At 32.8% G+C, this 27293-nt stretch overlaps 1 protein-coding gene and 1 non-coding gene across 4 annotated transcripts in view; both read right to left on the bottom strand.

Moving 5' to 3' along the window:
* Positions 1–27293, bottom strand: part of LOC122538694 (neurexin-3-like) — a 167454-nt gene that overhangs the window by 18988 nt on the left and 121173 nt on the right. For 2 of the 3 annotated variants that reach the window (XM_043672985.1, XM_043672984.1), the window contains exons 13-14: positions 2534–2775; positions 1495–1618 (exon numbers count right to left, since the gene is read on the bottom strand). In XM_043672985.1, coding sequence (XP_043528920.1) covers positions 1495–1618; positions 2534–2775 — 366 coding nt within the window. The remainder of the gene's footprint in view (positions 1–1494; positions 1619–2533; positions 2776–27293) is intronic. The other variant, XM_043672986.1, reaches the window with a different exon arrangement.
* LOC122538698 lies at positions 714–821 on the bottom strand. Its single transcript, XR_006308907.1, has one exon. It is a non-coding gene; the product is annotated as a U6atac minor spliceosomal RNA (small nuclear RNA).

Raw genomic sequence — 27293 nt, 5'->3', positions numbered from 1 at the left:
AACTTCAGAGGAGTAATGTACATTTGTATCTAAGTATAGAAATTATAAATCATTACAACGAATATGTTGGCTCGTTTGCATATTTATAATTTTTAAAAAAATGTACAAAATATTTGAAAGAGAAAGGAACGAATAAACTTTATTTTCGAAATATCGTGATCCAAGATAATTGCAATTCACGTTCAATTAAGGTTTTTTAGTGATATAAAAAATTTGATGTACAATGATGGGATAACTGAGAATGGCAATTAAATTATTTAACAAAATTAACAAAATTATTTAACAAAATATTACGTTCGTGTACGATATAAAAAGGGAGCCTAATTGGGAGAAATTGCTTTTATTGCTTTTATTGTTTATTTTAAGATAAAAGGTCGTGCATTTTATATTTCAAATAATTTATTAATATTATGATATTTATTTAAACCAGAAACGATGAAATTGTATGACGACGAGAACACTGCGACTTTAAAGTAATTAATTCGTATAAATAATTGCAGCAATTTGGAAAATAAATTAATTTGCAATTATTATCGGTAAAACAGATGACGATATTCTTGTCGTTTCGATGTATTTTACTTTGATACAATTGATAAGCATAAATAATGTAATATTAAATACCGTGTTAATATCACATTAAGTAACAGAGATATTTCAATCAATTTTTCATTTATATTAAACAAATTACTCTTCATGGTTTAATTAATGAAAAAAAAAAAAATTTGGTAAGTGTCGCCAAAGGACGACAAGTGCCTTACCAATTTATGTGTGTTCCATCCTTGTCTAGGGGAGTGCTAAACGTCTCTCCTTTCATACTACACGTTAGTATCCTCTGTTCAGCGTTCTTATATAGGAACACACCAGAAAAATTGTACTAGCGAGAAAGTAGTTTTCCGCGAATAACTCGAAAACGACAAATCGAATGAAAAAGTTATAAGGACATATTTTACTCACCATGATATTATCTATCCAATAGTATGAGATTTAAGTTGATTTATCGTATGAAAAATTTAGTCATATTTATATGTATAGCAGTCTATATCTATAGGCATACCTATATATACACTATTCGGACATATATTGTAAAACTTTAGTAAATTTTACTGTATTATTTAGTACTGTATAAGATAAATAATAAATTTCTAATAAAATAATTAGAAAATTCCCAGAAGAACTGACAGTCACATTGAGATCAAAATTATTACACATGCGACAATTTGTGTGATTAGACTGTGTGTAATGATCGGTGTATTACGTTTATACATATTGAAGAAAGTTTCCATCGATGAGATTCTTTCGTTCACCATCACGCATTCGTTTACGCGTGACAAATAAATTTTTTCTTCTTTTTCACAAAATTGATGTAACGTGCACGTATGTATATAAAATATCGATACGTGCGAGATACGAAAGAGTTTAGGTGCGTAGAAGAAATTCCTCTGCGAGGAAAACGTGCAGAAGGAATTACTTACGCCCTTTCGGAATGTTACTTACACTTACCGGAACCAGGCTCATAGATTGGCGTGCATTCTTCGTCCTCGTCGTCAGCGGCGCAACCACTTCCGGCACCGGAAAATATGAGATCATCCATGACGCCCGGGAAACCGGATGCTGGCGTCTGCGGTTAAAAAAGGATATGCAAATTTATTGCTAATAGAAAGTATTTCAGTCGAGCGCTGTTGAAATAAAATTTAGTCATATTTATTTTGCTAGAAATTATTGATACCGTTTGCATTGACAATTATTGTTTTAATATATCTATTTATATTACTTAAAATATTTATTTATATATTTTAAGTAAATGTAATATACCCACATTCGAATCTATAGTACCGTTTAAAATATAAATAATTCTATGAAAATTAATTTCTACAGTTTTAAAAGTTGGATTTTGTTAAAATCCAGAGGTTTAAAATTCACTAAAGCTTTTACTAAAATTGAATTTTATTGAAACTACTTTTTATTACTTTTAGTTCAACGTTATGTTTGAATGTAGATTATAGAATATCCGTTAATAATACACTGTGAAATTTTCAAATTACCAGACATACACAAAGGATTTCTATGAATTACTAACTGGGTACTAAATTTCTATTATTCATTTCTATTCTGTACATGTATCTGCATTCTAATATTCATATTTAATATATATCACCTCATTATTATAAATAATATCATATTTAATATATAGCACCTCATTAAATAAACCCTTCATGAACATTTAATTAAGCGCAATATTTCGTAATAATTTACACGCTGAGGATCATTAATTATAATTATTACGTACTTAATAAGAGCGAATAATTTACACGAAGGTAATATATAGACAGAATTAATATAGTGTTGCTTTCAATAAAAGTTAAATTCCTATTACCGTAAGACTTAAGAATAAATATTAATGATCCATGAAATTTCATTTTAACAAATTTAAACAATTTATAATTTTCTTATTATTTTATTCTCCAAAGGTTAATATATATAATTTGTTTGATCAACAGCGATTTGAAACACCTTTTGCTTTAATTTTGATTACCTGTTGCATTCTTTGCAATGGAGCTGCACGATCCAGAAGACTTCCAGGTGGTAATAATTGAACATCTCCTCTAGTAGTAATTTTTTCATCCTTCGTTGCTGCGAGCTCTAAAATTCGTGCACCATTCACAACGAGACCGGCAATTATGCCTAAGAATGGCCTTTCTACTCTGCCTTTGTTGCGATTCCATCGGCCGCCTACTTGAATGGTCGATTGAGTATTGAACACGGACAACTGGCGACCTGCAAATAGCAGCAAATGTTGTCAAAGAATGCTTCTTTAGTCGACAATTTAATTGACTTGGGGTTGTGATTGTAATAGGTATTTCAAGATATAAAATAAAATTTTATAATACAATTTATAATTTATCATAAATAACAATTTCTATATCGATCTGTATGAAATTATATATCGATCCGAATCAGGGGTCAATTTATAGCGCATGCAATTTTTTTAAAATTATAGAATTCTTTCAAATGCTTGAACACTTTACACGAGATAATTATATTGTATTGACCTATTACTAGAAATTTTTAAACCTTTTAACCTTTTAAATTTATAGCAAATTTTAATATAAAAAATAATATTAGGCAACGTAACATTATATAAGGGATAGATAGAAAATATAATTATGTCAAAATCTCTTGATATAGAAATTCACCTCTAAATTGCACAATTCCTTCAAAACAACATATATTAAATTCTCTACCGTGATATTTTTCACTGCAACCTTGTCTTAATTGAGAACAGCTCAATATCTCGAAAAATACGAAAAATACGAAAAAACATTTTCAAACAAAAGTTATCGACTGTTGAGAATTGTATATTGTGCTGTCATTTATTTGATCTTTAGACGACTTCGAAACATCCTGCGATGGTCACATTGTTTTTAATTCTGCGTGTTTTGTTACACATGTTCTTGTACTATTTGCGAAACGCTACGAATTTATTGTATTTACGCAAACGCCTTTATCGAAATATAAGCATCTGATATGCTGCTGACATTAGCACTATTAGTAATTACGACACGTCAAATCCTGATAATGGTTTATCCAAGTACGTACGACCAAAATACTTCTTTGAGGGCGCTGGTCGTTGCCTTTGAAGGCGAAGAATCGAAAGAGTAATAATAATTTATTCTGTTTCGCTGGCTGACAAATGTTTTCGTTTGACCATTTATCAGGCGAACAGAAGCCACTAGGTCTGGCATGAGTGAACCATTGACCAATCCACTTGGCCAAGCGGCGTACCTTACAATTAGAAGGAGGCGAAAGCGAAGGTCCTACCTTCCACTGTCCTCAACATCTTCATATGTGTTTACTTCCAGCCCTTTCCCTTTGTAGGGTCTAAATTTGGTTGGTTTTGAGATCAGGGCAACATGATACGTGTAGAACTCTTTAGGGTTCGATTTGCCCTTCGTAAACGGCACGCGGTGCTTGTCAATGGCACGTTCGTGTAACAAGAATGAGATTTCTGATAGCGTAAGTTCAATTTGTATGCAACGTAGCATTTGGTGAATTCTGAATTGTTTACATTTTTCATTTCATATTTAATTTTTATTAATAAAATACTAGTATTTTATTATTATTAAAATATTGGTTAGTACATAATGCTTTAATCTCAATTGTACGAGAATTATTTAGAGTATCTATTATAGAAGTTCGGCAATTGAAATTACAGAATGTAATTATAGAAATCATTGTAAATTTGAGTGAAATGAAAACTGGCTTTACAATTACCTTTGTACAATATATGTATGAACTCATTTTTATAAATTTTCTAATTTCTATACTACTTTTAATAAAATATAGTTAGAAAGAAAATGATTTGGTAGTTTCAAACTTTGTAAAAATTATATAAAATCAATTAACGTATAATTAATTACCAATGTTTCTTAAATATTTAAAAAAATGACTAAAATATTCATTTAACCCAAAATCTAAATAAAATATAGTAGTATACTAAGGATTGGCCAATGTAAATTAAAAATTGCTCTCTTCAAAAATCTGAAAGATTACTCATCACAAAAGACATACTCAATACACCGTGGACATTTATGTAATTTTACATTTTTGTAAAGATTATTGAGAAAATGGAACCTATAGATAGAAGATGATTTTACCTACCAAATATGATAAGCAACACAACATTACACTATGAATATTTTGTACATTTTTGCGTGCATGCATCGTGTGTATTTTCGCGCCTCCAAATTATCCATAAGTGCATAAAAATTTCTTCATGTTAAATGAGAAATGAAAAACAATTATAAACAAGATTGGAATGCTGCAACTTCGGATGGAACTCAAAAAAAAAAAAAAAAAAAAAAAAAAAAAAAAAAAAAAATTTCATCCACGATAGAATTAAATAACGATTTAATTTCAAGAGTTAAACAACGACGATTTTTCTCGCGAGTGAAGCGAATTCATTCGTACGTTCATTTCGGGACATGTAATCTGTATATGTATATTAACAGGGGACATCGACCAGGCCAGCATAGTCGTTCCAGAGGTCCTTGTGCTCGTCAAAGCAAACCGTCGTGATAAAGTCGATCGGCAGAAGATCGATAATGCGGCTATTTTTTTATTAGGCGACTAGAAACCGAGGATGCGACCGGGATCGGATACGTTCGAGTTGCTTCGCCCACGTGACGTGCCATGGGCGAGTTAAATACCACCTTGTAATAGGAAAGCAACAAACTGAACGAGCTTTCTCGCCAGCGTGCTTGTCCAGCTGTAGGAAATGAAGCCATTATCGTCTGGCTATGGATAATAATTTTCGGCCGAGACGAGAAAAAATGAGCCTGGCTGACAGGCTTACCAGGCTTGCAGAATCTGCTAAGAGGATCGCTCTGGTACCGTTTTAGGCACCGCAAAGACGGCCACACTTACTATCTTTATTTATTGTTGACACCCGTGTCATGTTTCGTGGATGTCTTTTTTTTTTTAAATCATTTGATGACGTTTTAGTCAAGAATGAAATCCTTCTAATAAAAAAAAAAAAAAAAAAAGAACTAATAAAGTAAAAATTTTGTGGACCATTTTTGTTTGAATAAAACATTGGATCTTTGGTGTGTTTAAATAGGTTGCTATTTTTAGATGCAAGAAGTATGTGAATGAGTAAATTTAAAATATTGCTTATGGATGATAATACACGAGTTCGATTGATGTATAGGTACAGTGCCTAATTACAATCTTCTACCAAACAATCCACATCTTATTAAAATGTAGCTTTATTTATTGTTAAATAACCTTGAAATAAATTATACTTATTTACAGTAAATGAAGAAGCTTTCAGGACATGATATTTTGCTTTATATGCTGATGTGCATTATGATTAAGTAGATTCCAAGCTCTTTGTAGATCTTTCATGCGTGACGTCAATCGAGTTGACGTCATTCCCTATACCGGGAATTCATTTCCACTCGATATCAGATAAGACGCACGACATTGCATGACAGTTTATGCCTGCGAACGATGACTAACATTCTTACCTATATTTAGCATTCCAGTAAAACGTTTCTTTTTCTATCTTCTATTTCTCTTCCTCTAAAATATATACTACCTAGTATGAATAATCATCTTAAAACTAGTGTCATTATAGTGGTTAGTGGAAATGTTAAAAAATGGAAGTGTTCATAGTGGAAATGTTAAAAAATGTTTCGTGTAATATACATAATAAGTTATACCAATAGGTACGTGTATTTCATTTTATTATTTTTACACTACTTTATTATTTTATATTTTTATATTATTTTTATATTATTTATTATTTTATATTTCATTTTATTATTTTTACACTACTTTATTATTTTATATTTTTAAAATGTTTCTATGAGCGTTCGAACATTTTCACGAGTCTTATTATTTCATTGTTAGTGTTATGAACTAATTACACTATTATGAATGTTATTTATTATTATAATAATGTTATTACAACATAATACATTATTTTTATGTCATTTTATTATTTCATATTCGTAAAAAGTCTCTACAATTGCCTCAACACTTTCACGAATCACTAATGAAAGTGTCATATCTAATCCAAACTTATAAAGTTATATATCTCGAGTCACTCGCGCGGAACTCGACTCGACGAGTTCCACGACCCACTTTTTTCTGGTCATTTGACTGGCACTTGCCGACCAAGCATAGTGAGTCTATCAGCATAGTATAAAAATACAGCTGGTTGATCACAGACTTCTAAGTATATACTTATACGTACGCCAGAAGAAACGCACGTGCCAGCACGCGCTAAGTTACATATATGTTTATTTGGCTCGCTTACTGACTTCCTGTCAATGACAATGGAACGAGTAGGCGACCGAACGACAAATGCTTTCACGAAGAAGATAATCGTGTCACTCACATCGCATTCCAATTTGAAGAAGTCCAATAAACTGTATCACATTATTAGGAGAGCAGAAGGATCGTGGATGAGATCGGATTCCCTGCCCGACCCAATCGTAAGATTTTAGGCAACCAGGCCTCGTTCTTCGAATACTTGACCCCTCCGAATACTCATCGACCATTACGGAACGTCTCGTATATTTGAGTTCATTTTTTTATTAATTTGTTTAGATATCGTCTCTATAGCAAATCGTGGATATTTATGCATTTATAGGAAATTTGAAGACGTAGAAATGTAAAGAATTTTTATAACTATATATGTAATTTTTATAGGCTAATTAAATTTCTATAAATATATAAAATATTTTGTAGAAATTTATAGGATATTTAATGATAATATTCAATATATTTAGATAGGATATAATAGCATATAATATTTAGAATATTATTTATGGATATAGCATATTTTAAATAAAATATGTATTATAATATTTATACTTAAGCTAATTTTATAGCTAAGAGAGAGATAGTTTCTATATATGTAGTTCTTTAAATATATTTATAAAAATATAAAATTTTAAAAATATCCGTATTTTATTAATAAATTGTTTAAAATACTTTCTAACAATTAGTTTTTATCGTTAAGATGTATGTATTTTATTTGCAATATTCTGTTAACTAAAATTACTATATTTCATTTGAGTTCCATATTGCAAACTATAATTTATAGATTATAAATTATAAATTAGGTGACAATATGTTATAAATATTATTGCAAGTATAATTTGTTGTTAAAAAAATTTATACTGTTATAATTAGTCCTCTTCTTGATTATAACGAACCAACTAAAATAATTCCCAATTATTTTTACGTTTTTAACATATAATGTTCATAATTTTTATAAACATTAAACTTAACAACCAGAACATATGTTCTTAATGAAACAATTCTTTTTTAATTCGACTTAACGATCTTTTAATAAGTCTGGATTGCTTTACCGATTAATATTATACAGGCGTAAAAATTTCGATCGTCTAGTCTAGTCTAACGTATCGTGGCAATTAGCTCTTGCGCGACATAATCTAAATTAATAAGTAAATTGACAGGGAAGTATGGTAAACGTGGAGGTGGTGAACCTGAAAAGTGGGTTAAAGCGTCGCGTCGCCTTCGGTCGCTTAGATAAGTGGCGCATTCGGTTAAAATGGATCAGGAGAGAAGAACCGGAACGTGGATCGGGTTGCCTAATATTTGGCTCTGCTGTCGAATTCCTAAATAGACCTCTGGCAGCGATGGCGATTTCTCCTTTCTGGAGAACGAGGAACTTCGCAGATTTTTTACACAAATTTAAAATAAAAATGAAAACGAAATAACAATTCAATTTTCACGTTACAGATGTAACTCAAAATTATATAAATTATTTTATGTAATTGAAGTTGTACACAGAAGCTCCATCATTCTCTTTATTACTAATAATTTTAAGAATTCACGATTAGATTGATAGATTTAACTGGTAAAATTCAATTAATCAGATGTTAGTTAAAATTCCGTGTCGATAAATAGAGTTCAGATAAATGGAATTCCATCTTATATTATACTTATTGCTAGTCTTTATGATTTTTCTTAAGAAACGACATGGAGAAAGTAGTCTTAGGTACATTCTTTTGATATCAAGTAAATTGTTTCCAAATAATTTTCTGTTTTAGACGTTATTATAAACATTATTTCACAATGATAATATTTATTAATCTAGGCACATTATTTTTGAAGTTACATGATCTTAATTCTTCGTAACTCTGTTTCTTAGTCACTTGAGCTTAACATGAAATAAAACTATTTTCTCTATTTGTATATTTGCCATTTTATTTTATTTTATATCTCAAGGAAATACTAAGACTATAGCTATGAAAAATAGAAAGTCACTTAGCTACTAAAATAGAAAATCACTTGAAAATAATTTAACTCTCTCGAATAAACTAACCAATAATCTCAAACGATGATATATAGAGCTCGCTCCTACGTTTCAATCGACAAATAGGTATATTCATGTAATTATAGACACACGTGTTCAGTTTAATTTTGCACCATGTTTAATACGTGGTACAGACGAATGGCCGAAATTGAAACACGGCTATCGGACATCGGTCCCACGGACTCGGTTTGGGAACTGTTTGGTTTCACAACGCTTTTACGGTGGGAACGAGAAACGCCACAGCGTGCGCTTGGGTATGGGAAACATCGATGATTCCCAGGCGATGGGAGTAGAACGTTTTGTACGTACGAAACATGAACAGGACATGTAAACGCACTTGGCAACCAGTTTATCGCGATGTGCGTCACTTCATGGTCATTCAATGGCTCTTGTACCTATATGGCTCCCATTGTGTAAATTATTGATTTTAGATATTAATAATCTTTTGTTCGGAGATCAGGTTGTGTCGTAATTACAATGAGATCGAAGTGTCTCATCACATGGAGCTTGGTTTATGGTAGATATCATTTGTAGCATTGTGTCGTTGTTATGGACGCACGTCATGTTTCATCATAATGTGATTCTACCATCTAAAACGTCTATTATTTAAGACTACAAAATACAAAACCAGTTTTTACCATCATTTATATATTTAAGACACTACCAACAGAAAAATATATTATTAATATTGAAGATATTTACTTGTACAGGTAAATTTCGCAGATTTTAAATTGTCATATTATATTTCGTCTTATTCTATTTCTTCAATTGATTTCACTTCCCTATTATAATTACTAATGTGATAAAATTGAGTTTTCAAAAATATGTGCGATGTTTTGTTAAATTTTATGAAACTGCTTAATTACTTTTTAAAGTTCTTTCTCTTCAAATTATTTTGTTGTCTCAAACTATGCACATAACAATAATCATAATACCGCTATAATAATAAAAGTTCCTCTAATAGATAGATAAGATTGTCGATTAGAGATATAATCAGTGATATCTAAAATCAATATTAGTTATGTGATGATTAATTTCTTTTATATTTTTTTTTCAGCATCTCTTTTCAAGAATTCAAGCATTTCTTTTCAAAAACATCTTGTTAGACCCTTTTGTTACTGAATGACAATGTTAAAGCGCTTCAATTGTCCTTCTGTAAATGATTAGCCAAACAACTGAGGAGCGTGAGAAAATTAAATACGAAATACAGCACGTGCTGTAACACTGTGACACACATGGTCAAGCAAAACAGGCTTCAAAAGGATTTGAATAATCCAAGGATTGTGTGAGACCTGAACATTGTTTCGTCGTACCTACGTGAGCTCATGATTGAATGACAAAATTTATCCTTTAGAAATCTGTTTGATTTGAACATTTAAATAAGAGATTAATGTGCAATGAGATCTTGTTGCTGTAAACGTAAGTATTACGTTTCTTAATAATTACTGAACTTTCAGATTAGTACTTAAATCAGTAGCTCACTTATAAGTTGTAGGAATATCACGAATTGAATTACACTGCGTGTAACATCTTATCAAAATAATTTTCCATTAATTTTTTCCTGTAATATAGAATTTCTTTATCTCCTACAAATATGTTTCACCTTCCACGTACGTTGTTTTCGCGATTCATAATGCTAGTATCGGCTACTAACAGAAAAAGCTAACGTTTCTAAAACTGCTGACGCAGTATAAAGCAATCATCATGTATCTACAGTTAAATATTTGTATAACAGAACGCGAAATATAAAACTACGTTTGTCTTATTCTTTGTTATCTAAAATCCACGTGTCATATACCTAAGTACAATTAAATTTCTATAGAACATTATGAAAGAACAGAAGTTAAGTTATATACTAATTGTAAGTTTTCAATTTATATACCAACCATGTTAAACTTGGAATTGATCTATTTTATTATTACTTACTTTTAAATAAAATTTACAAGAAGTTTTAAGAATTTCAACGAATAAATATTAAATTCGTATAAAATATTATTATTCGAAATAAAATCATCACTGTAGATATAAAAAGGTAGCGTTCTCTTTTCAAATAAAAATTATTTAAGCCTAATTATAATTACTGTATTTCCACTTCACGTAATTTTTCCAAGAATTTGTTATAAAAGAATTGTTGAAAATTGTACTACGTTTGTTAGTAGATTGTTAAATCTTTCTTAGATTCAAGCGAAGTTAGCAATGAAGCAGCCGTAGTGAGCGGTGACTAATAGTAGTAAATGAGCGGGGAACCTGTTAATACCACTGCAGCAGCAGGTAGTAGGCTCGTCTGGTAGGTTCAGAACAACCTTGAAATTTCAAGGCCGTTCCTAGTACGAGCTCGACTGGTTTAGGAGAACTACCACTTCAACATGTTCGCCGGATGCTTCTAAACACGTCGCTTAGATCAACCCTAACCTTCCTTACGTTCTATACACGTGTACCCCATGCCAATAGAGATTTCTACCTTGTTTCTTTATCATTTTTATCAAAAATTTTTCTCTTGACTTTTGTTTGCGACAATTATATATTTAACAACCATCCATTGTGTGAATATGTACAAATATTTATTAATTTATAATATTTATTATCATCACGAATTAATATTGAATTAGGTACTTGTCATCTTGATCATTTCATTTGTAATATTCTTTTAATTTTTAATCGAAATAAAAAATCTTTTTCAATTAATTACGCTGTTAATTTAATAACACTCAAGGATCATATGTTTACAAGTTTATTTATTAATTTATATTATATTAATTTATAATTTATATTTATATTATCGCGATTTAAATTTGAATTACTTGAGTTTACTTATAATATATAACATTGATTTCTTATATCGATTAACTTATTGAAGAATTAGTTTTAATATATATGAAAAATAGGAGGTATTCAATTATGAAGATCTTTCAATCTAAATATACAACAGTCGATAATTTACCAACCAAAGCTCCTTTAACAATTATTATTATTCGTATCCCAACATTTGAACTTAATTAAATTGCAAACTCGAATGATAATTTACGAACTGTCTCTCATGTGAGAAAATAGAGGGTCAAAGTGGAAGACCATAAAATTAAAATTGTCACAGATCAAGTTGAATTGAGAAGAAATTCCTGAGAAGAGATATTTCAAAAACGTGAGAAAAGTACGGCTCGAACAATTTCGGCGTTCGCCACTTTCCCATGGCGCGCTTTCTCATGGCGTTGCCACAAAAAATAATGAGATTTCGACGACTCGTCGAGTCGTTTGCTGTGAGAACCAGCCCGTGAGAAGATGTTGAACTTGGGGCTGAATTTGGTGATTCTTGTATTAGGTGACTATCAGAGGGATGCAAGTCCTCTTACCATATCGTTAGCGATTCTTCCTCACTAACTTGAATATAACGTAGTCCTTTAATCCTTTTGTTATCTACTGAATTCGTTGTTGCAGTAGGAAAGTTTTTTTTTTATTTCTTCTATTGAGAGTAATTAATTAATTAAAGTTCTTTTATTATATGTATTTATTTGTTCTGAACCCTCATTGAGGATGTAGAATCTTCTTATCATCTTCTTCTTAATAATAATTTAATTTAATCCTATCATTTTATCTTTAATAATGATTTAATTTCACATTAATGTTATTCATCCGTACACTGGAGGATTAATTCTTAATTTAAAACAATTTGTACTTTTAAAATATTTTTCTAGATAAAATCTTAAATAAAATGAAAAAAAAAATGAAACTCTATTTTAAATTACAAGATCATAAATTATACTGATGTTTATAATTTATGTGTTACTTTGGAACGTTTTAATCTCTGCAATAGTGAAGAGTTAAAGGGGTAGACTGGGAAAACTTTCAATTTCCTGACTTTTACGTCGCTTGGCTGAAAGAAAATGGTCCAAAAGTGAATATTTTGTAAGAATGTCAAAATTAACTTTCCACAGTTTCTGAATATCGTCCCCCAATTTTTATTCAAAGCTAACCTAAATCTTCTAACAATTTATTTAAAAATCTGTTAGACAATAAAGTAAATAATTTTTGAATAATTTATATTTATAGAATTTTCAAAAGCAGCATTAAAATGATTCGAAATAAATTCAAAGATTCAAATACTACAAGTAGTAAACTCCGAGTATCCTTAACAAGAATATAAAATACCACCACACACACACACACACACACATACACACACACGCATATATATATATAAAAAAAATAAATACAAGTGTATGCAACTTCTACAGCGTTGAAACTAAAATATATAATATTTTAAAATAAACTTTAATAATAAAAGTAATATTAAATTAATTAACATACATGGCCTAAAGTATATATATATATGTCTATTGTTATAATTTTTCCCGTGTAGGAAGCGCAATGGAAGCGTCGATCGAGCGAGGAAAGCGCGCAAGGGGTAAATCGGCAGGGCGTTCGACCAGCTTCGCGGCTCTGGTCTCCTAATTGATCTGGGAATCTGTTTCCCCTGAAGTCGCTTGGATTCTCACGATCATGGGAAACAGTGTGTTCCTCGGTCGGCCCGGGAACGCTCTGGGAAACGGTGTCCCGTGGGAAGCTCACGCGTCGAGAGATCGCGGCGGAACAAGGAAGAACAAACGAGCCGCGTTTCTACTCTTTTCCAGGACTGAACGCCTACTACCGAAGCAGGTCCGCTGCTTCCAGGGACGAGCTCGTCTCACGCTTTCGAGCGTTCGCCTGTGGGAATCGTCCCCCGTGTTCCTCGGGAATCGTGCCCGAGCACGTGAGAAAGTATGTGAAACGCGCCGACGATCGCATCATCCTTGACATTTTTGTCACGCGTCGAGCGTGATCGTCCTTTCGAACATCCTTGGATAGCGTTCGAAGACGACTGGAAGTTAGATTAAACTGGATGACGGCGTTTAAAGAATGTTAGTATTCCGAGGAAGTTAGATGGTGCTGAAATTTCAGAGTATTCGCGTAATTGGGAGGAAAAGTTAGGCAGAGTTGGCGGAGTAATTTTACTTCGACACTGGACACTGGTTGAGTTTTTAACAGAGCAAATTTTGTTCAGTTTAATCCCTCGCACTCAGATTTCGCTATAGTGGTCGTATTTGAAATTTGTTTCCACTATGGCGTACGATGGTAAAAGTTTAAATTCTGGGTAGACAAAATTATTATAGAGACCTGATTACAATTTCATTGTTAAAATATATATCTTTCTATTATGGAAAAAATGGAGATGGAAATTGTAACAGAAAGATGTGGCAATATAATTTTAATTTATGAGATATTGGAATTATTATATTAGGTTTGGATTAATTAGATTTGTAAGAGTCAAAAGTTAATCTGACAGTGTGTATTTCTAGGGTGTTAAATGATTTCTTTTTAAATAAAACATGTGAATAGAACTTCAGTTTTCTTTCTACATTATACATATAATTTTTCGTAAATTGAAATTTATAGCCATTTTAAGCATAGATCTTTTTAAACACTTTCTATATTGAATAGGATGATACATTGGTATTGAAAGTCCAATAATAGCTCTGAATTTTAATACGATAGATTTACGATATAATTGGTTACCCAAGTTTTATTAAAAGAAAATCTATATCGAAAGAAGGTAATCGATCTTGTCTTTCAGAGATTTGAAAATTAATTCTATTAAGCACTTTTGTGAAAAATCCTATCAGTTACACGAAAGTCCACTATCTATGCCATTCATCAACCTATCCCAACCTAACATCATCTTTATTAATCTCTTCGATCTTCTCCTAAGTATCTTCCAGACACACTCTTCCTTGATCAATAGAATCCACTACATCCCGGTCCAATTACAGACCACGAGAAGGAATCTCGATAAGGGTCGAGATTCCTCGTATTCCATTCTCAAGGATGAGAGTTAAACGATTTATAATATTATATTGCTGCCACAAATTTCGTTCACTTCTTCGCCCAACGTTACAATTAAATTTAACGGGTATCTACGTAAATTCATATTTTTCCGAACAGAATTAGAAAAAGCTGGAATTTGAGTAAAGATTTGATTTACTCTTCAAATATAAGTTAATTATATAATTAATTAATAATCATTAATAACAAATTAATTATACATTTATTGTTAATTAATAAATAATATAAGTTAATTCTATACTTTATCTTTTTAGCTGCAAATTCCAGATTGAAAATTCCAATGGAAATCTCAGTGAAAGAGAAAATTACAAAAATTTTCGAAAGATACGATGGCGAACTTTAATCTGCCTATTAATATATAATCTCAAGGATATTCTTTCCTCATCGTCCCCATCCTTTTTCACGTAATAAACAAACATCGTACTTTTTGTGTAATTTTCCATGCCACTATTGGACATTTGCCTCTTTAAATCCTCAGATGCGTAAAAACCCATAACCTGCACACAACGCAAGATCTCTCTACCATCGAACGTTACGGGACAGCCTCATAATTGACGAGATTAGTCTCGAAGGGCCGAGGGAGACGAAGAAGAAGAGATAAGGAGGTATCCTCTTAGGAACGAGGTCGCACGCCGAGGACGAGGATCGCTTCTTCGGCCAATTAAATCGTTCCCACGGGATCGCACCGTGGGAGAGTCAGTTCGGGAACGCGAGAATCGGAGCATCGCGTCTGCCAGGATTTCATCCGACCTCAGAAAGTCGACGCGAAGGGCGACGATCGTTTTCTCGGCTCGTTTTCGCCTCTTTTCTCATCCGGCGTGCTCTCGTCAGCGTGGCTGCACCGTCTTTTTCGTTTTTCGGTTGCCCGTTGGGACACGTGCAAACAGGAGAGAGGAGAACGTCGGAAGCGCGAGTGTGCTCGCGTGAGAACTCGACAAGGGCTCGTGGGAAAACGGCGAAGGCGCGTGGCGCTTGTCGCACCAGGGCTGCATGAGCTCGCAGAAAGTCGATGCTCGATGCAGGTCGAGCTTCTGGCGCGAATCCACCCCCGCACGAATTTCATTTTGTCACTCTATATATACATAAGTTTGTGACCGGAGAAAATTTTGAAAACGAAGAGAAAAGAATGAGACTAGTTAGGAATATCCGTCATAAATCGTGAATAATTTTCTAACGGTTTTGACAGAATTGGTTTCTACAAAGTCAGAATTATTGCAGAAAAATATAATATGTAAATTTAAGAAAAATATAAACAATAATAAAATCTAATAAAAAATATGATATGTAAATTTAAGATACAGGGTAAGATCAGGCGTTAGATTTTAGACATGAGAGGATTAATAAGACACGTCTTGTTTCACGGTGCTCCAATACATAATTTCTTTGATAATGAGAAAAATTTAACTTGCACTCGTTTAATCACTCAGCAGAGTGGCTGGCGGAATTTTTCTTTTTTTATTTTTGATCGTTGCTAATTTCTACCATAAATTACTGATAATTAGCACCTAGAGCAAAAAGTTAAATCCTATGATAATAAATATATGAAATTTTCAAAAAAAAAAAAAAAAAACTAAGGAGTGTCCCTTTAAAGGAGACGTAGGAATTTAATTTAAAAACGAAATAAAAAGGGGTTGCTGATTAAATTTTAAAATTATTCTGCAAAAAATAGAAAATAAAGCTTGAACTTCATCTCCTTTTCGTATTAAATAAGGAACGTGGAAAGATTAAAATGAAATTCTTAAAACAACGAAGAAATACATAATAAAGTGCTTCTTGTTCGAGCAAGTGCCCGCATGCGAAATTTCAAAGATACGCTTCGTCCTTCGTACTCATTTCAAGGAAGACGACAACGATGCAATCTCGCGAGATAATCTCCACCTTGAAAATAAATGAGATAGAGAATGGAGGAAAGAAAAAACGAAGATCATTAAATCTTTGGTATTTTCCCTTGACCAAATGGCTGATGCTAAAAATCTTGATCGTGTTAAGTACATGTATAAAAAGTCAGGCCATGGCGTGAGAACGTGTCTTCTCAAAGGTGCTAACGTTGAATACTTTCAATAGGGTTGTATAACTGTGAAGAAGGTAATTTTCTTCCTTAAGGATTTCTGATACACAGGACCTGACTATCGTTGGATCATTAAAAAGATATTTTTAGGACAGAGTTTTGAGATTATAGTTTGTTGAAAGGAAGATTTTTATATAGCTGCGTGTTAATCATGTTGTGTAAATGAGCTTGGAAATTAATTATTAATAATCACTTGATAAACGACTTGAAGTGGGTCAAATAAAAATATCATAATATATTTATATGTGAGTGTTGTATATTTTTCTAAAATTCTGTCGTCGATAACTCAAGAGAAGTTTCACTCTGCGAATTTTCATTTATATTGAGAAAGATTTGACATGACGAACGACTATATATAATATAGTAGATAATTATTTCAGAAAAGATTAAGATTGCACGTAAACTGTGTGTGAAGAAATGTACTTGGAGAGGGTTAATATGTGTAATTACATTCCAATAAAATTTCTAATAAATTTCAATTAAGAATTCTTACATACGATTTACTAGTTTTACGATAAATTTACAACTTTAATTAATTTATTAAGTAATCTACAGTCAAGTTATTTTTAAAGTATAATATATATATATCGTTCTAACAGAATATCATAACTAAATTCTTTCGCTCAATTTTTCGTTCGACCTTAGTACATTTCTAATTCGATTTTCCATTTCACAAGCTAATTTGTGTAAACATGTTTCTCAGGATATTAGGAAATTAACGAAAGTTATTTTCCAAAAGAACGAATAAAAGATTGCTCCATATTTTTATATATGCAGTATATATAGTATAATTTGCCTTAATATGTTGATCCATATATCTCTTTGATGATGTTATTAAGAAAAGGTTAAAATAATATCTGAAGGAGAAATTGAAGACACTTGATCTGCTTTTCTATCAGGAAAGTATGTTCTAAAGTTTCTTGAATCTTTCCAGAGGGATTGTGGGTTTATAGCCGTGGGACTTTCAAGGGACTCTTTAATTTCATGGTCAATTGAGCTCAATAAAGCTCGATTCATCTTAATGTATTGTGTCAACAAAAGTGTCAGGTTAACATGAAAATATAGAAAGTTATTTATTCGAGAATGTAAGAGTAAAGTTAATAGGAAAAATTTTCTTAAATAGAATTTAATAAGTTTTAAGTTCTGATTAATTTGTAAATACAACTTTGCAGAAGTATAATTTTTAAATATTTGTTATAAATTACAAAGCAAGAGTGTACTTTACAAAATTCACGTGGAAGCAGATACACGAAAATTAATGAAATTTTGTGTTTGAAAAATACAAATACAGTGTACTGAAATAAATAGTTTTCCTATTTAATCTAAATATTTCTAATTCTCTATTATGTATAATAGGATAGGAATATTTCTAATTCTTTAAAAATAATAGGCTTCTAACCCTTGAAAATAATCATTTTCTTTTTATTTAAATGAGATATTTTTCCTAGTTTTATCTGCGTTGAAAATAAACTATATTTATAAACTAACTGATAGTATATTGATTAACTTTGAATTTCATGATTATATAATTTTTTGTTTAAAGAACGCGTTACAGTATAACAATACAATTTGATAAACATTGCCAACCGAGTTTTAATAATTAAGATTCTACCTCATTTTCTTCAATTGACATCTACAACCGAAACAATTTTTACAAATGAGGAACAAAAATAATCGACTATCCGCAAGAAGAGTCATTGTCCTCCCCCTTCGAGGGAATCGTTTATTTGCATTGAACACTATGCAGAACAGGTTTCTCGATGCGAATAGCCGAGCCTTTTACAATGACTGCTCAAGGACGTAAATACGAAACCGGTTTGCATGGTGTGCATCCGCCACGACCCTTAGAAGGGTTGAGGGACGTCTCACTGGTTTGTTAGTCTCGAAGAATAGGGGATCATGCGAGAGAAAGTTCGTCCTAGGCATTTGATATCCCCTTTCGAACGTTGAGGACTCTTTGTAGTTTCTATCTCCATTTAAGGAAATGAGTTCGGTAAACAGAATTCGTAGGGTAGCATGATATACTTGGAAGCTTCTCCACTTGGGCGTAATGCCATGTGCATTCACCCATGAATCTTCTTAATTGATTAAAGCTTTAATAATTACGTAGATTAGTAATCTTTCTTCACTTGGAATTTTTCTTAACTTAATCGGTTTTTCCTTCTATATTTAATTTTCTTTTAAGCTATTTTCTGCTCGATATTTATCAAAAAGGTTAGATTAAGTTTCGTATAAATAGATATAAATAAATTTCTCGACGTTTACAAATCTAATCTCTTTGTATTGTGAAAAATATTAGAATCCGTATAGATTTGAATAGTTTCAATATTGATGGGGCGTTTTACCAATATTCTTCTTTTATTCTAAATTATGTACTATTATTGAACTATTTAATTGTCCAATTTTTTTCAGTAAATAATAAAATAATTTGATTCTTCTATTATGGAAGTTTAATCTTTTTCATTTCTCAATTACATCATTTTGATCTTCTTCTATTTCATATTACATCGTGGAATATATTTGTCAATGAATGAAAACAAAAAAGACTAATATAAAATTAAATATAAATATGTAATTATTATAATATTGAATATAAAAGGAAATATCTAAATAACCTGTCTTCAAGAAATAAGTATAAATTAATTTCGAATTGTAATATTCTCTCTCATTTATCGATAAGACAGACATAGATGTACGAAAAGTCTCGCTACTACCAATGTTCTCAGAACAGGAGATCATGGCATAGCGAAGCGTTGAAAGTTAAATCTAATTACGACTAAGTAACTACCTTAACCCCTATAATTTGTGGTTTCACGCCCATTTAAGGAAATGAATCTGGTAAACACTCTTTATAGGGTAGCATAAGATGTCTGGAAGTCGTGTTCTAGAACAAAGATATTAAGGATACGAGGCTTGGCTTCTTCACAATTAAATTAAACTGCTAATTGTATTATGAATATCTACACTTGTTTCTGTAAAAATAAAAAGTACAAACGTAGTACGTATTATCACAGCGTGAAATAAAAATAAAATCTAATGAATGGAATATCGAGGCAGAAGGATTAATCGTGCCATATAAACGATGCTTTAAAGGCACGAAGAAAATATTTTTATTAAATTAAACATTTCTTATGCGAAGTTTAATATCTGTTAACATTTCTTTGTAAATTAAAGATATCTTTGCACGATATGTTTGCAAATTGTTTCATAAGCTACATTAAAACTCTTGCATCTCTAATTCTTCTTATCAATCTTTTAATTTTTATTTCAATGATTTTTATTCATTAGTATATTCATTAGAATTTTCAATTTTAATTTTTATTCATTAGTATTTCCAATACTAATAAATATTAAACAGGAAAGTGATAAAAATAAATTTGGAAATCTATGTATTTGCAGTGTGTTTAAAATGTGTTATGTATAATTTTTTTGTAATGTATTTAAAAATAATTCGAAAATTCATACGTATAGTATTTAAATATATGAAACTATAGGGAAACTTCCTGTAAGCAGTCGTATCTGATTAAAAGGGTTAAGCCTCACTATCACTGGTTCCTTGTGACCAGGAGTTCATGTGTATTAAGAACATTTAAGATGCTCATTCAACGGAATACTCAGGTATAAACCCATCGTACCTTTTATTTCGCCCCTGCTTCGCCTTCGTGTGGAAAGAAACCAATTTGGTAAACAACTCTGCTAGGGTACCATAAAATGTATAAAGCTGTATGTTGGTTCGTCCTGATCCTGATGGAAGTTGCAAGAAATATATTCTTAGAATTCACGATATGTATGTACCAAAACTTTTGTATTTATTTCTATTAGGCAAATAAACAAGTGAATTGAATCTTTAACTACTGAAAATTTACACTGTTGCATAAATTTATAACATTGTTTAACATTTAAAGTATTGATTGAGGATAGTGTTAAAACTTTAGATTAATAAACTTTAGATTAGACAGAAAATGAAATGAAATAATATAATTAACGATCTTATTTTAATGGCTTTAGATTAAATTTCATTAAAAAATGAGATGAAACTGAGAGTGAAATTTAAAAAAAGTAATGAAATATTTGGTAATAAATTTTGACGACAATAATTTCTATCGGTCTATCGGTTTTGTTTTAGTTACATGCTTAAAGTACACGCATGTAGCAAGAAAGAAGAGTAGTGAAGAGAATCTCACTACCTAGATACGCTTCGAGACTAGGAGATCATATGTGTAATTCAGAATCCTAGACAAGTTACGTGGCATAGACTAGGTTTGCAAATCATATAACGATGAACCCTATACGTAAACGTTGCTATTCTATACTATATGGTTTTATTTATTTAATTACAAATTTAAAAAAAAATATTTGCTAGAAAAGCAAATTATGCAAATACTATAATGTTATAAATATTTATATTTTTAAATCTCTAGTCCCAAAAATATCAGGTTAATTCTAGTTACATTGTTTTGAAGAATATTTAAAATTAAAAATAAATATGAGGAATAATTTTCAACGGATTTCTGACGAATCCCAATTATCAGGATGTCACGAGAGAAAAAGAGCCTGCTATTCTTTATAGAAAAGCGAAACATTAAATAAATAATTTGATTCAATTCTTCGATATAATTTCTGATATACTACACTAAGACGTTTGTTGACAGATTATTTCAGTTGTTATCGATTTCAATTCTAGAAAGTATTCTAAATATAAATTAACAGAAGATTTTGTACCAGGATTTTAGAAACGTTGAAGAAGTGCTAGAAATTTCGTTCTATAAATTTATCTTTAATTTTGAGATTTATCTACAACTTGCTTCTATGATTTCTCTACATGTCATTATGATGAACATTTTTATCACTTATAACTTAATATTTGTTATTATTGTCTCCTTTATTCTCCTTAATATTTGTTATTATTGTCTCCTTTATTCTTATTCTTTCTATACGCATCTAATATAATAACTGTTTCTAAAATAAGATTCCAAGTACAGGAATAAACGTTCCAAATATTTACACAGCTAAACTTTAGTACATATAATAAACTTAATAAAATTCAATACCTACGCTACGCACAATCCTAAATAAGCATAAATCCCACTAAAAATAATAACGCAGAAATTCTAATCCATATACAATTACATACATTTAAAAAAGGTTATCTACAAATGTTATCTTCAAACATTTTCGCGACTCATTTTACATTTGTATTGAAAGATATCCAATCAATATCATGAAATACATTTCGCCATCTTTGTTGGAGCTTCTCCTACGTTACCAGGGTATCAAAGAGTGGGAACGAAACGAGTCCTTCGGGCAGTTCCACCAATCCAGAACGGTCTTTGAAAATCACGCTAACGGAAATTTTATATCCTCCAGGTAGCAGGAACCCATGATCCCGAGGAAACCGAGTTGAAGCATCGATTCGTCGGACGAGAAAGGGCAAAGCGGTGACGAAGTCGCGTGTGTGGCGTGCGAATGAAGACGCAACGTGGACGAAGAGGAACAATGGACGTCACGTGGCATTAGAAAATGCCGATAGCCGTGCGTTAATGGCCCGTTAAAGTTCGCGGGAAGGCGTGAAGAACGTTGTAAACACGAATTAATCGAAGACCCGGCACCAGGTTCGCAGAATCCACCAGGAAGTTCCTTTAGAATCACTCTTGCGGGCCAAGTGCGCGGTTTCCGTCTCAGAGAAAGGGTTAATTTTCAACGACTGTCGACCAGGCTCCCATGAAACCCTCGAGATCTCTCGAGCACAATCTCTCGTCGACCTTCTTCTGTTCCGTCTGTCCCTCGACTCTCGTGCTTATCTTTTTCACTTTCGTATCTCTGTACGAGAAAGTTGTTGGCGTGCTGTCGTAAATCAGTGGTTCTTAATCTTTTCGAAGTGAGTGGGCATCTTCGATCGCAAGGAAAATGCTGTGTTTTCGTACTTTTGAGAATGTAATTAAAAAAAAAAAATGAAAAATTGGAAAATTATCTTACGCGTCGAATGTTACAGAAAGAACGGTATATTTTGGATATTTTGTATGTTGTTATGTGCATTTTCTGCAATTTAAAATTTAGTCCAAGAATCGCTGATGCTACAAATAAGCCTGAACGTATCTCGCGTCGAACTGGCAAATAAAAATAAATTTTCCTTTACACCATTAGAAATATAACGAGATAATAGAGAGTCGTATTATACTTTCGAAATAACGATAAAAATTGTTGTATCAAAATATAACACACACAATTATTAATTTAAAATTAAACGAGACCATTGCGGCTCCAATACTTCACTCAAGAGCTAAAGAGACCTTCAACTTCATCGGATCAATAACGATAAATCACACCTAAATTTCTCCTCGTCTCAATAATTTCATGAAACAGTTAAGAACCACTGTCGTGTCGACCTTCAATGGTTGGTCAATCGGCGAAAGGGTTAACACTTGTGGAGAACCTGGTACCATTTCGATCAGGCGAGCAGAAGAGGTTGGACAGTAACACAGGTTACTGAATTTTTACCTGTGGCTTCAGCTGGCTTTCCTCCTACACACTAGCGTGTGTCGCGGTCAATGCCTCTGTCCATAAATTTCAAACGCCCTCGAGGCACGCACCTGTGACCTTTTACCACCTTCTTCCAATGATTTCTTCCACGCCGCTTATTAAAATCATTTTCTTTCCTTTTAGGCGAGTGTATCTTACGAGATTAACAACCGTGTGTAATTACTCGTGTATATATTGCAAGCACGTGTTTGGCAAAATGGCGCTAAAATGAGACATATGTACACTTGCGAATACGTGTAATCCCTTTCGTCGAAAGTCGTTGACCCATGTACAAAAGAATTCAATGTCACCCGGCCGGAGAGGCATCGATTAGTCGATGATGATTAGTGTCATTGACAGTCAAAAGTCAATATTCTATAGCGCGAGGATTAGGCGAGTAGGCAAGGTGAAGAAGTGGCTTCGGGCCCAGGCTTAACGGGAACGTCGAGAGGACCCCGAAAAAGAAGTCTTCGTTTCATCGAACGTGGCCGAACGATTCACGGCAAGGATTTCCCCGAAATCATTCGAGCGTGTCGTGGCAGCAGGGTATTAGAATCGAGATGGAAGTGTTCGGAAAAGGAGCGAGGCCTCGCCGACGTTGTATCAATTTCTGAGAGTCGAATTCCGAATTCGCTTTATAGTAAGTATATGTAAGATGACTACGTTCTACGGGCACTCTCGTGTAACTATTGTAAATGGTCTCGAGCGAGTTCACTGTATAAAATTGCGAGCCGCTGTAAACAAGAATCAGGGAAACAGGTGGCTCCAGATGGTAAATTTGTGAACGAATTGTACGTACTATGTATAATACAGATATTGTAGAATCTTGCAAAAATCAACGTTAACGAGTGAAATTTTAATAGTAGGCCAGGATAGATAGTATGTAGGTGCGTGCGCGGAGAGAGAAAGGTTAATGAAGAATAATGTGAAGGTAATTCTTTGATGTGAATATTATGTTTTCGGCCATGAAACTGCTAGGAGGTTAGAACAGTTCAGGAGTCGTTTCTAAGTTCTACTAACGAGGTTCTGTCTAGCTTTCTACACTGATCGCATCCGTAGAATAGACAGATGGAAGGATTTTTTAACTTGCTAATTAAATTGACACTTTCGTTCGCGAAAATGAATACAGGTGAAGTTCAAGTAAAGTTAGAAATATTTTTCATAAAAATTGATATAAAAAAATGATACTCTTGTATTTTGGTAAATTATTATATAACGTGCAGAATGTACTTAGTAAATTAAATGTGTAGAAGGAAATTTAGTTTTTGTTATTTCATGGAAACAGAGCGATGAATAAGTCAAACAGGGATAATCATCGTGGATAGTGAATTATAAATTATACATTTTATCTACGTCGAATTTATCATAATGAAGTTCTAGATTATTCTATTTTGGAATTTTATTGTGCATTAAATTCAAGTAATTTTTTATTGCAACATTACGAAGAATTTCTAATTTTATCGTATCTGAACTATCTACGTTGCCTTTATTAACTATTAAAACGGTCGCAATGACAATTAAAAATTGTAGTTTTTCGTAGAAATTTTGTTTAGAATGCCCCGTTGCAGTTTCGAATTTCGCGTCGATCTCGTTCTCGTCTCGTTCATGTTGCTCTGATGAACGTGAGAGTAATGTCGATTGGTGCCGTGCATTTTCGTTCTCACGGTTTGTCCGGAGCGTGACAGCCTTTGGGAATGACTTGTCCAGAGAGTCGGCGAACGCGTTCCTTTCTTTATTGGTCCCGACATTCCTCGCGTTTGTCGCGCGACACTGCAGCACGTGCCGCGCAGAAAAAAACCAACTTCAAAAGAGCCCGGCATCTCGTTTCGATTTACCGCCTCGTGATCCTTAATTTCAGTATACTTTCTCGACGCGCATGCTCTTCCGATAATCGTGAGAAGCTACCAGGTTTGGACGAATTTTATCCGAAACGAAGATAAATGAATGATTTGACACCTTGCAACGCTTTCGTCGGAATTGTATCGTTGATTTTTCGCGAGAGTAAAAAAGATGAACCGAGAAATCGGGCTTAGAAGTGGATACACACAGTGGATCTCATAATTATAAAATTTTTATTTTTATACTGAGGTAGGAGGTACAATGTACAAAGTAATTCCGATTTGAAACAGTTTAGTGGAAATGACTCATTCGTGTTATAAATATATAACAAAACACGTAAAAATTGAAAGTTTTAGAGTGGTTTCATAATTACGAGGCACGGCACATCTATATACATGAAAATATTATTTTATCCCTGAAAGAGATACCTGCAATTTCATACCAAATGATCCCTACTAATTATATAACCTTTTCCCCACAAAATATCATGTTATTAGGGATTCTTAGAATCCAGAGTCGAATTAATTTTAATAAATATTTTCTAGAATTTTACAATGCAAAAATTATTTCGATGATAAGGAGTATTTTACCAGGGATTCTCGAAAATTAAAACCCAGAATCTATTAGCTAAAAAAAAAAAATTATTTCATTATTAATTATTGTGCTTTCCTACAAAATCTCTCAACAACGATATGAATTTGTATTCTATTCGTTTGCCAATCGAATTTCCGCGCCAAATCCACCACTCCATGCCTCTCTACGACAATCATCAAAACCCTCTCTCCCAGCCATTGAATTAATTTCGACAAACATTTCACGCGTGATCACCGCTGCCAGAAGAAGGCTCTTTTTCACTCATGTTCCTCTATCACGCGCGGGAAGAACGCACGGACCACGGAATCATGGTTCTCACGGCTCGTGGGAATCGAGCACGCAGAACAGGACGCGGCTTGCATCTTCCAGCAACGATCTTTTTCCAAAGGAACCCCGCTGGAATATTCATCGACGGATTCCTGGTCTGCCGCGCGACACACGCTCGCTTTATGGACCTATGCGCGATACACGAGAAATAACGAGCGCGTTTTTTCTTCTGGCATTCTTCACGAGGCGTCGTATTTCACCGGGGTACACACGAGTGTCCGTGGTTCACGGTCAACTCGAGAGGAAACTCGGGGTCAGAAACGCCGTGAAAAGCGGCTGAATTTCGGGCAAGAATTTCTGGCAGGCAACTGCTCTTCGGTGGAATTTCTAAAGAAAAAAAAAAAAAAGAAAAAAAGATAAAGGCGGCGAAGCCAGATGTCCTGGCGAAGATTACCAGCGAAGAGGATTTCTGCCTGAGGAGCCTTCGAGGATAACCTCGAAGATAAAGTGATACGAGTGTATCGCTGAGCGTGAGAAACGAGGTTCGAAGGGCAGCTTTGTTTCTCAGGGGTAACAAGCTGCCAGGAGACTCGAGGAGATGTTCCGGGACGCTAGTAAACGCGGAGGCATCCGGACCATTTTGCAAAATAATTTTGCAATTGATGGTTACGTCGTGAATATTTATGGAAATGGAGTGTACTTTCAGAGGCTGCGAGTGGAGGAATAAAACAGGGGCGATTAAATGTCGTTTTTGTCATTTTGTTGTAACCCAAAAATTTTTTTAAAGAGAGATTAGACATAACACTCGACTTTTTTAAAAGAGAGATTTTAACACTCGATTATTGGGTCATACACGATTATAATAATTCGGCGAGCTTAAATAATTTTAGATTAAACAAATCAGAGGGTATTTCAAAATTGAATAATTTAGTCTAGACTGTATATGTTTCCAACGATATCAATTGATATAACAATTTTCTAAAACAAAATTGACAAGATGTTTATCTGGTTGAATAATACCAGCCATTTTTTACATAATCTCGATTCGATCTCTCTACATCATACTCCGCTTTATATTATATTTCCAAATTGCTGTATCTATATTTATTGTAGCATCATATTAAAGCATTCTTTCTTTGACAAACAGTTAATTGACCTTTTATTCTGTTACTGTTGCATTTGTTCGATTGATATATCACGTTTTCGCGACAGCCTTCGACGAGATTTATATGCGTCGACCGCGCTTTGCGATTCTTCCTCTTGAATTACTATCGCGAAGGA

This window comes from Frieseomelitta varia, unplaced genomic scaffold (assembly GCF_011392965.1).
Source record: "Frieseomelitta varia isolate USP_RPSP 00005682 unplaced genomic scaffold, Fvar_1.2 scaffold_173, whole genome shotgun sequence".
Classification (NCBI taxonomy): Eukaryota; Metazoa; Arthropoda; class Insecta; order Hymenoptera; family Apidae; genus Frieseomelitta; species Frieseomelitta varia.
This window is presented reverse-complemented; position numbering and strand designations above follow the sequence as displayed.